Source organism: Pongo abelii, chromosome 2 (assembly GCF_028885655.2).
Source record: "Pongo abelii isolate AG06213 chromosome 2, NHGRI_mPonAbe1-v2.0_pri, whole genome shotgun sequence".
Lineage (NCBI taxonomy): Eukaryota > Metazoa > Chordata > Mammalia > Primates > Hominidae > Pongo > Pongo abelii.
The window spans coordinates 14,517,360-14,529,490 of record NC_085928.1 but is presented as its reverse complement, the minus strand read 5'-3'; the positions used below and the strand labels follow the sequence as shown (position 1 = coordinate 14,529,490).

Here is a 12,131-nt window from a genome sequence, read left to right as displayed (position 1 = left end):
ACTAACTAAATTATCATCAGGGGATATTATATTTTAAACAACAACTGAGTTCTGGTGGAATTTTTCAAGGGCTATAAAGGAACTAAGACAACAGGAGAAAGATGCAACATGGGATGACAGAAGTGAGCCCCCTCTTGGCCGGTGTGGTGGCTCATGCCTGTAACTCCAGCACTCTGGGAGGCCGAGGCAGGAGGATTGTGTGAGGCCAGGAATTGGAAATGAGCCTGGGCAATGGTTCCAGACCGTGCCTCTACAAAAATAAATAAATAAATAATAAAAAAATTAGCTGAGTGTGGTGGTGTGCACCTGTAGTCCCAGCTACTCAGGAGGCCAAGGCTGGAGAATAGCTTGATCCCAAGAGTTTGAGACTGCAGTGAGATGACTGTGTCACTGCACTCCAGCCTGGGTGATGACAGGATGACAGAGCGGGACCCTGTCTCCAAACAAAAAAAAAAAAAAAAGAGAGAGAGAGAGAAGTGAATCTACACTGAACCTAAAAGATCTAAATATTTTTTCAATATTTTGAAATAAAATCTTCATACACAGTACAAGGAAAATGTTGGAAAGGGACAGGCAGAAAAACACTGAGAGAAAAATAGACATTCTGATTTTGCCAAAACCATCTATGCTAAATATAGGTAATGGCAAAAGGATCCAGCTAGCTATGAGATAACTAACACAATCTTTAAGTGGAAATGCCACTAAGTGCTGCTGCATTTGTCTAGGAGCTGCCTCAAGTTTGACAGTGTCTGATTAACAATCAAATAAGGAGACTTTTTTTTTTTTTTTTTTTTACCTTTAAGAGAGGTGCTATTTTAAAATGAAGGTGATGTAAATCCACCCACAAGAATATTTAAAATAGAAAGTAACCAAATAGATGGAGTAGGGTGGAGGATTTTAGACATTCAGCTTTTAGGGGGGACAAAGGATACTGAATATAACTCAATGGCCTTTGCTAACTGAGCTGCAGTGTCACTGTGGAAAGGGCACTGGGGCTAGACGACAGGATGGCACAGCTTTGGTCCAAGCACGGGGCCCAAGGAAGAAATGACGTGCCCCTGATACAGCATCTCATCTCCTCATCTGAATGATGGGGGTAAGAAGCTGCCTTTCTGCCTCACCATGACACCATGTTCACAGATGGCGCATGCTGGGAAGTCCACAACACAGCCATCAGGGATAACACAGAAGGCGTGCGGCCACAGGAGACACGCCAACCAGGGAAGTGGCCTCAGAGGCAGGAAGAACACGAGCACACTGTGACCCAGCTCGAGGACCCAGCAGGGAGGAAAAACCCCAACAACGAAAACAGGTCTGGAAGCAGGGGCATTAGGACATTATATATCTGGTGTTTTGGCTTCTACAAGAGTTGAACAGAAGAGGGAAAGAGGAAGAAAGGAAAACCGTGTTCTCTCCCTGAAGGAAGTGGCACTCCTCTGCACATAAGCCGCTGGCTGCTTTGTAAGGGTTTCAGAAGCTGCTCAGTGAAAACCTGCATGCTGGAGACCTTGAGTTCTCTCTCGATAACTGGCACCTTTTTCTCATATATCCTTCTCACTTCATCTTCACAAAAACGGCAGTATAGCAGACAGGTCAGATATTAGTAGTATTATTTTACAGATGAGAAAAATAAGACTCGGCAAGTTGAAGTGCTTCATCCTAAGTCACAAGGTAAATGCTAAAGCCCAAACTCGTCAACCCTTCACCTAAATTTTGGGTGCTAAACCTCCACGTTCTAGAATACTGAGTTCTAATTACCTAGAAAAGAATAAAACTGTCCAGGTGAGGTGACACTTTTGAGGAATCCCAGGAAGAGGTGTCGGCACTGTGTTACCTCAGGTGGGAATGGCCTCTGAACCGATCTCCCTGACGGCTGGCCCACAGCATGAAGCACGTGCCCACTACAGACCCTTCACAGCAGCTCCACCCCAGTGTGAGGCAGCTGGATTCCTTGGGCCTCTCTCTTAAAAACAAACCAAAGCCAGTCTTGCTTCTTCAGTGCAATGATTTCAGATCTTCCTCTGCCTTAAGGCAGGCTCCTCAAGCTTCCTCTTACCTAGTCATCAGTAAAGACGCTGGATTTTGGACACAGCACCAGAAATTCCACAGTATCTTTACTTAGCAGTTTAAGGGAACTCTAAGGTTTTCATTCTTCAAGAATGAAACAGTGGCTCTTGGAGTTAGAAAAGAGATGCTGAGATTGGGTTAGGCTTCAAGTAAACTAAGTAGAAAAGTAAATTAAATCAAGGGAAGGTCACAAAAATTACAGCATAACACATAGGTATCTTAGATCATTTCTCAAACCTTGGAATTCTTAAAATTATTTGAGAAGCCTAATAAAGATTCAGATTCCCTGGTCTTACTCCCAGACATTCTGTATCCAGTGTAAGGTGGGTCCTGGAATATGCGTTTTTAATAAGGCCTCTGAGTGATTCTCGTCCATACATCCTAGTTTGAGAAAGAGTCTTAGAACTTTTAAGGAGAAAGGCTAATTGGAAGGAGTCATCTCAGAGCACTTGAGCAGTAAAAAAACAGAGAAGCAATGTGTTGCAGATAAGCACCTAGGGCCCACAATTGATGTGTACATCTGATGTACAGATGATTTAGCAGGAGAATCATATCCTAATGTGAATATGGCATGGTGGAACTGTTGAGGAGGAAAAGCACCTATGGATCTTACACAGGCATTTCCACTCCATAGGGGAGTGACAGAAGTCAGCACAACAAAAGTTAAAAACATGTTTACGTCAGGTTTTCTTGTTTTTTGTTTTGTAGAGATGAGGTCTCACTATGTTGCCCCAGCTGGTGTTGAACTCCTGCCTCAGCCTCCCAAAGTGCTGATATCACAGGTGTGAGCCACTGTGCCCGGCCGTCATCATGTTTTTCAAGGGTGATAAGGTGGCAGCTCTGATGCAGCAGAAACACCCTGGATTTAGAATCCAATCCTGACTCTGCCATTTATTGGGTGTGCAATAGTCATTTTGCTGCTGTAGCTTCCAAACTCTAAATGGAGACTACAAGCTACCTATCCCCATGGTTGTTAACAGAGAATGATCATAACGTACTTTAATAAAGCCCTCTGTAAACTATAACATATCAAACAAAAACCAATGCTATTATAAAAAATATAAAGGAGGTTACTTTCTTAAACACTAATTACAAGATTTTTGCAAGCATCCTGCTGAAAAGTTGGTGAGAATGGTAAGTTAAGTGTCACAAAGCCCAGCAGTAAGCCAGAAAGGGGCGAGACACAGCTGACTTGTTTTGCCAGAGCTTTTGTTTGTTCACTTATATGGTCTCTTGGAAAGGAAAAAGGTGGATGGGGTATTTGCTATGTTAGGTCAAGGAAAAGCATTTGAGCATATGGATCACAATTCTTTTTTTCTTTTCTTGCCTCTGTGTATTGATTCAAATTTTTTCATTAATATCCTGCTGATCAAGGTGTCACACTAGCTGATGGGTAGATCCTTATACATAAGAGAAAACCATCTGATCACTTTTTAGTTTCACAATGTACATGATGACATTTATGTGACTAGCATTCCATGGGGTAGAGAATTAAAACGACAAGCAATGATGCATGTCCCATAGGGCTTCTTAAAAGGAAATATACCTCACGTGAAAAAAGTAGAGTCTAGTCTGAAAAGCTTATATAGGCTACACCCTAGCACATCATGTACAGGTACAGAAAAACAAGGGAGATGAGCAAAGGAAACATGCAGGGCAGAGGGGGTGGAGCAGGATTCCAAATTCACATGCAATGTGATTAAAATGAAGAATTCTTGTCCACTTTAGAGGGGAATATGATATAAAAAGAAACTGAGAAATGATAGTAGTGTGAAAAGAATTTGAACATTACTACAAGAAAGTGAGATATATGTGATTAAGCAGTTATTTCTAAGGTCAATTTCCTTATGCATTAATTATACGGTTCCCACCATTAAAGTAAGCAGAGTTGAATATTAAGGAAAATAAAGATATTTTTAAGATGCTTCAGGAAATCGAAGAACAGAAGTCATATGTGATGTTGTACAGAACAAATTGAATTATAGCTAATATGAAACTCCAAGGCAGAAAAATAGCATTTGGCCAAGAGAAGGGCCCAGGGAACAGTTGACAGAGAGCAAGCACTGGCCTCTGGGGGGCCACAGCAACAGGCTTTTCAAGGTGACATATAGCAAGTACTGGCCTCTGAGGGGCCACAGCAACAGGCTTTTCAAGGTGACATACAGCAAGTACTGGCCTCTGAGGGGCCACAGCAACAGGCTTCTCAAGTTAGCTGTCGAAGACATAGGGCAGGGATGAAGGCACCTACTGCTCTAAACAAAACCATGAATGAGGAGTTCTGTGCAAAGAAAAAGAGAATGAGGAGAAAAGAACCATGATCCTAGGACAGCAGAAACGCTCAAGTCCAATTACAAGTGAAAAGAGTAAGTCAATTCATCAACAGTGCATATGTAAAAACAAGAGGATCCAAGAGGCAATGGGAAGACAATAAAATATACTGAAGAATGTACTACATTCTTCAGAAAATGATATGCCTTTTCTTTTTCTTTTCCTTTTTTTTTTTTTTAGCAGGTAAAGAAAACGATATGTTAATGTTAGCAGAAATTGAGTCACTCTGGTTGTAGAGAAACAATTTTGAATATGGAAATGTAATGAGTATATTACAAATTACTGTAAAGCTCAAATGTGATAATGTATGTGAAACCGTCTGTTATATGTTAAGTCCTTTGCATCTGGCAGGCAGCATGGTTATGGAGGATGACACCAAGTCCATGTACCTATAATCCACAGAGACATTTAATAGCTTTGCAAGCCAACCAGTTTCAATGATCTACACAGGAAATCCTGGCAAATGTTGCTAACAGCAACTTGACTAATAGAATTGCTTGATTTGAGTTGTAAAGCATTTTTGACGTACCTGTCTACCTGCTTTGGCAGATGTGCTCATAAGCCGAGGAGTGGTCACTAAGTGGAAGGGAGGAAGCAGAGCCCATGAAGAATCTATCAACTGGTGGATTAGCACCTGGACAATTAATATTTGACTATATTGGCAAAGTGATTGGATATTTCATAGTGAACAATGCTTTGACTTCATGTACCTAGCACTTAATTACTGAAACTACATTAATTATCTATTTAAGAATGTAAATGAGTTACTACTAGGAAGAAGTTTTAGGTCACTGGAGACTATTGGAAGATAAAATTATGAGTTGTTGGTTAAAATGAAAAGGAAATGGTATCTACACAAAAGTATGAGAGGAAGAAATATCACAGTCCTTGCTTATCTGGAGTTTCACTTTCTGTAGCTTCTGTTACACCTGGTCAACCACAGTCCAAAAATATTAAATGGAAAATTCCTGAAAGAAACAATTCCTAATTCTTAAGTTGTACACTGTTCTCAGCAGCATGATGAAATCTCATGCTGTCCCACTCTATCCCACCTAGGACACGAATCTTCCCTTTGTCCAGTGTATCCACACTGTATATGCTACTGGCCCATTAATCACTTAGTAGCTAACTTGGTTATCAGTGCTTGTGTTCAAGTAACCCTTATTTTATTTAAAAACAGCCCCAAAATGCAAGAGTAGTGATGCTGGCAATTCAGATATGCCAAAGAGGAGCCATAAAGAACTTCCTTGAAGCGAGACAGTAAAAGTTCTCAGCTTAATAACGAAACAAAACAAACTGTATGCTAAAGTTGCTAAGTCCCACAGTAGGAACAAATCTTCTATTTGTGAAATTGTGAAGAAGGAAAAAGAAATTTGTGCCAGTTTTGCTGGTGAACCTCAAACTGCAAAAGTTGCGGCCACAGGGCATGATAAATGCTTAGTAAATATGTAAAAGGCATTACATTTGCGGGTAGAAGGCATAAACAGAAACGTGTTTCGGTCAGCAGCAATCGGGTTGTGTGCTATCCATGGTTTCTGGTATCCAGTGGGGGTTTTGGAATGTATTCCCCTTGGATAAGGGGGAACTACTGTATAGGTTTAAAATGATGACTTGGGCCAGGTGTGGTGGCTCATGCCTGAAATCCTAGAATTTTGGGAGACTGAGGCAGGCAGATCGCTTGAGCTCAGGAGTTCGAGAGTGGCCTGGGCAACATGATACGAACAAGATATCAGAAAAATATAACTGAGTTGCAGACCACATCCACACCATCTGAACCTCCATGAGAACTCAGATTACAGGACTTTACCATTTAATCAGTCTTCTCTTTAACAACACTGCATATCTGGGATATGTTTCCCACTATTAACCCAGTTCCTACAGTGAATGTGAGCTTTATCTCAGCTATACTGACATGACCTGGAACTCTGACCTGGAACTCTTTAGCCATAACAAACATGTGAATCAGAAAAGCTGACTAGTGTTTGTTAGTGTTGACATTATTTTAGTCTATATAAACACTTACCTCTTTGACGCTGTGTGTTACTGCCCATATTAGAAAAACTCTTGACATCACCTGGAAAGAAGTCAGGACAACAGAAGATGGAACAATTCCTGAAAGAAATTTTAGGATGGATAAATAAATGTACTGTACTAAGTTTCAATATATGATATATTTTCTAAAACATTCCAACTTAAATGTTTAGAACCAAAACGATCTTGAGCAACTGAAAGGTGTCTATATTGCTATACAAAGTTTTCAATGTAGTCCGCATTAAAACAAAGCTTTCTCCCTAAAAACAATAATATTTTTAATGGTATTACAAAACCATGGGATCCAGGTACCTTTCTTAAACCTCTCAAAACTGACCAAGTACAATATTTTTTACACTTACTGTATAGATGGAGAAAGCAAAACCACTACCTAAACTTTAAAATAAGACTCATTTTACAATATGGGTTTCAAAACAAATAGGAAACAAAGGATGAGAAATCAATCCTATTCGTGTCTAATGAGTGCTGGAAGCTCATGGACATCAGACTTGATACACTATCTAATGGTTAAGTTAGGCATCTTTTATTATCTACTTGAATATTTTGCCAACAAGCATAACAACATAAAAGACTATCTTTAAAACTGTTTTTTTTTTTTTTTTTTTTTTATCACCTTGTTCATTACAAGCCCTGGCACAATTATCCTCCCAATGTCCTCGAGTTATAACACTGGAATCATCTTTGATTATTTATTTATTTTTTGAGACAGAGTCTTACTCTGTCACCCAGCCTGGAGTGCAGTGGTGCAATCTCAGCTCACTGCAACCTCCACCTCCCAGGTTCAAGTGATTCTTGTGACTCAGCCTCCCAAGTAGCTGGGACTACAGGCATGTGCCACCATCGCTGGCTAAGTTTTTGTATTTTTGGTTAGAGATAGGGCTTCACCATATTGGCCGGGCTGGTCTTGAACTCCTGACCTCAGCTGATCCGCCTGCCTCGGCTTCCCAAAGCGCTGGGATTACAGGCATGAGCCACCACACCTGGCAGTGAGTTATATCTTAACAAAGCTGTTACTAAAAAAATAAATGGCCAGGAACAGTGGCTCACGCCTGTAATCCCAACACTCTGGGAGGCTGAAGCAGGAGAATTGCTTGAGTCCAGGAGTTCTAGACCATTCTGCGCAACATAGTGATACCTTGTCTCTACTAAAAATAAAAAACATATTAGCTCGCCATGGTAGCGTACGCCTCTAGTACCAGTTCTAGGGAGGCTGAGGCAAGAGGATTGCTTGAGTTTGGGAGGTTGAGGCTGCAGTGAGCTGTGATCATGCCACTGCACTCCAGCCTGGGTGACAGAGTGAGGTCCTGTCTCAGAATAAATAAATGAGTAGAAGTAAATAAATACATAAATAAATGTATAAATGAATTACAAAACCTGGTTATATAATTGTGTAATACAGCTAAAAAAGCTAATTAGTAAGTCAAACATTTAGTGAATATATTTAGCCACATCACACTTAGATGGGACAATATGCAGTTGTGGATTTCCTCTAGAAACCAATTTAAAAAAAAAAAAAACATATTGAAGATGGAAAGCTCATATACTGCAAAACAAGGCTTATGTTTTAAGCCATTCTTGTAAAATAATGTTTAATATTTAGGAAAATGGCAGAATTGTACTCTTCCATATTTCTATTATAATAGACCTATTTTGAAAATCATATTTTGCTTATTAACATGTTAAGTTTCATTTTGCTGGGAGAGGTGGATTAATGAGGTTGAAGCAATAACTACCTAGACACCTGTAAGGAAAGCACCCATATAGAGGAAGCCTTTGATTTCTTTGATTTCAAACAAACAAACAAAAAGAAAAGAACTGAGAATTAAAGGATTTCTTTTTTTAAAAAAAAAGACCAGATTTCACTCTGTCACCCAGGCTTGAGTACATGACGCCATCATATCTCTCACTGCAGCCTCAAACTCCTGGGCTCAGGCCATCCTCTTGCCTCAGCGTCCCAAGTAGCTGGGACCACATGGTGTGCCACCATGCCCAGGTAATTTTTTTTTTTTTGGGATGGAGTCTCGCTCTGTCGCCAGGCTAGAGTGCTGTGGGGTGATCTCGGCTCACTGCAACCTCCAACTCCCTGGTTCAAGGGGTTCTCCCACCTCCGCCTCCCGAGTAGCTGGGATTATAGGCATGTGCCACCATGCCCGGCTAATTTTTATATTTTTAGTAGAGATGGGGTTTCACTATGTTGGCCAGGATGGTCTCGATCTCCTGACCTTGTGATCTGCCCACCTCGGCCTCCCAAAGTGCTGGGATTACAGGCGTGAGCCACTGCACCTGGCCTGCCCAGGTAATTTTTTAAAGTTTTTGTAGAGACAAGGTCTTGCTATGTTGCGCAGGCTGGTTTCGAACTCCTAGGCTCACACAATTCTCCTGCCTTGGCCTCCCAAAGTGCTGCGACTACAGGCGTGAGCTCCCATGCCCAGCTAAAGTAACTGTTTTTTTTTTGTGTTTTTTTTTTTTAGATGGAGTTTCGCTCTTGTCGCCCAGGCTGGAGTGCAATGGCACAATTTCGGCTCACTGCAACCCCTGCCTCCTGGGTTCAAGTGATTCTCCTACCTCAGCCTCCCGAGTAGCTGGGATTATAGGCACGCGCTACCATGCCCAGATCATTTTTGTGTTTTTAGTAGAGACGGGGTTTCACCATGTTGGTCAGGATGGTCTTGATCTCTTAACCTCATGATCCGCCCGCCTCAGCCTCCCAAAGTGCTGGGATTACAGGCGCTAAGAGTAACTTTAAACAAATGGAACTAGAAGGTCTAGGGGCAAAAACTGCAATTCAGCTGAACACAGGTTTATTAATTATTCTCTCTCCACTATAAATCACCCTTCTCTAGGGAATATCAATTTGTATTTGTCTCCCTTTCAAAAATGCCATACATAAATTAACAGTGTTTTTCTTTTCTTTTTTTTTTTTTTTTTTGAGACAGTCTTGTTCTATCGCCCAGGCTGGAGTGCAGTGGCACGATCTTGGCTCACTGCAACCTCCGCCTCCCAGGTTCAAGTTATTCTTGTACCTCAGCCTCCTGAGTAGCTGGGATTACAGGCATGCACCACCACGCCTGGCTAATTTTTGTATTTTGTTAGAGGCGGAGTTTCAGGTCATCTGAAACTGACCTCAGGTCATCCACCCGCCGCCTCGGCCTCCCAAAGTACTGAGATTACAGGTGTGAGTGAGCCATCACACCTGGTCAACAGTGTTTTTCTTAAAAATGCTTTAGTATCCACACATACACACAATGATTTATTTAGTGTATTTCTCACCAGTCTTTTCCTCTAAGCATATTTTAAGTCAGTTTAACTTCTACTGTTTATATTGTCTTTGCTTTTCTCATTTAACATTTTAAGAATTTTCCTTCTCTTCTTCAAAAGATTTTAGCTTAAATTATGATATTCCTTTGAGTTAATATATTTGTTTATTCTCCTTCTGTGGGACATTTAAATTGCCTCAAATTTCCTGATACTATAAATGAAGTAATGAAGCATTACAAATAACACTCAAAATTTGAGGCTTAGACCTTTTTTTAAAAAAAGGATTATTTCCTTGGGACATTTTCCCAGAAGTAGAAGTACTAGGTCAAATGGCATGAATGTTTTTAAGGCTCTTGAAATGTATTGCCAAATTGCTTTCTAAGAAGTTTATTATCAATTTATACTCCCATCAGCAATATACAAAAGTGTCTGTCTTAGCACACCTTTGACAGTAAATTTAAATCTTAATAAGTAGTGAACAAAAAGCTGATCAATACTTTCTAATTGATGTAGATGTCAAGATGTTTCTGGCCTTGCCTGCAGGTGCTCCTACCGTCTCTATCCAGTGAACTCACCTACTTAGACACCTTAATTTTCTCCAAATCATGTCATTCAGACCAACTGTCACTTAGTTTCTCTGTAGCATAGACAACTACTTCAACCAGTCACCCAGCAAACAGCAGTTCAGGCCCTCACCTGACAGCACAATCTCAAAATGCCTGCTCTACTGGACCAGTCAAAAGGCCAAGAGCTCTATCCCTGAATTTAACCTAAAGAACAGAAGGCCACATAGGTGGACATTATCTTAGCTCTGAACAGAACTGGCATCATCAAGTTGGGCTTATCATTATTATCAGGTGAATTTCATAAGAAACTGTCAAAAAAGGCCAGGTGCAGTGGCTCACCCTTGTAATCCCAGCACTTTGGGAGGCTGAGGTGGGCAGATCACCTGAGGTCCGGAGTTCGAGACCAACCTGGCCCCTGGTCAACATGGTGAAACCCCGTCTCTACTAAAAATACAAAAATTAGCTGGGCATGGTGGCAGACACCTGTAATCCCAGCTACTTGGGAGGCTGAGGCAGATCTCTTGAATCCAGGAGGCGGAGTTTGCAGTGAGCCGAAAACGCGCCACTGCACTCCAGCCAGGGTGATAGAGTGAGACTCCGTCTCAAAAAAAAAAAAAAAAAAAAAAAAACTGTCAAAAAGTATTAATATTACCTTATTTGCCGTAGGAACAGTGTACAGTATAATGTCCACCCTATCACTCAAAGCCTCTCATACAGGTAGGACATGTTTTAGAGCTCAATGTTAAGAATTGAACAATGAGAACACATGGACACAGGAAGGGGAACATCACACTTCGGGGACTGTTGTGGGGTGGGGGGAGCGGGGAGGGATAGCATTGGGAGATATACCTAATGCTAGATGACGAGTTAGTGGGTGCAGCGCACCAGCATGGCACATGTATACATATGTAACTTACCTGCACATTGCACACATGTACCATAAAACCTAAAGTATAATAATAATAATAATAAAATAAAAAATAAAAAATAAACTAAAAATAAATAAATAAATATTTATCCCTCAAAAAAAAAAAAAAAAAAAAGAAATGTTTGCTCCTTTCCAATAATAAGAATTATATAACTCAGTCACCCTCTTTAACTTGGTAGCCAGAAACCTTCACGCCAGATCTGAAGCATACTATAGTGTGATATTTTGTGTATGAGCTACCACAAATCCTTGTAGAATGTGGAATACAGATAGACAAGACAGACTAGATTCTCTCTTTGATTAGACAGGGTCTCACTCTGTTGCCCAGACTAGAGTACAGTGGCACAATCATGGCTCACTGCAGCCTCGACCTCCTGGGTTCAAGCTATTCTTCTGCCTCAGATTCCCAAGTAGCTGGGACTACAGGCATGTGCCACCACACCCAGCTAATTTTTGTATTTTTAGCAGAGACAGGGTTTCGCCATGATGCCCAGGCTGGTCTCGAATTCCTAAGCTCAAGTGATCTGTCCGCCTCAGCATCCCAAAGTGCTAGGATTACAGGCACGTGCCTGGCAGATAGATCCTCTTTCTTTCTGGCACTTCTTGCAGTCAATCCCACTGTTTTTGCATTTACATGCCATTACTTCTTATTTGAACACAATGGCATAGCATGTTAAAACCCAAACTACAGATACTTTTCTTGTTGGCTACTTAAATTGGTTGTTTACAGATGACAGAGAGATTCTGGAATCTTACTAGTAAACTTTCACTAGCCTAAAATTCATTCAAAAAAGATGTACTAGACATCTACTATTTGTTAATATTTGTGGAGTGCCTACTCTGTGCCAGATACCACTCTCCACACTGGGGATGCAAAAGGAAGACAGTGTCCCTGGTGAGCTCACACTCCCAGGCTATGACTGATATGTTTT

The 12,131-nt window shown here is 40.9% G+C and overlaps 1 protein-coding gene across 4 annotated transcripts in view; it reads right to left on the bottom strand.

Moving 5' to 3' along the window:
• HACD2 (3-hydroxyacyl-CoA dehydratase 2) overlaps positions 1–12,131 on the bottom strand; it is a 90,381-nt gene that overhangs the window by 30,008 nt on the left and 48,242 nt on the right. For 2 of the 4 annotated variants that reach the window (XM_054550248.2, XM_054550249.2), the window contains 2 exons: positions 6,419–6,507; positions 4,925–5,029 (listed from right to left, as the gene is read on the bottom strand). In XM_054550248.2, coding sequence (XP_054406223.1) covers positions 4,925–5,029; positions 6,419–6,507 — 194 coding nt within the window. 4 annotated transcript variants of the gene reach the window in all.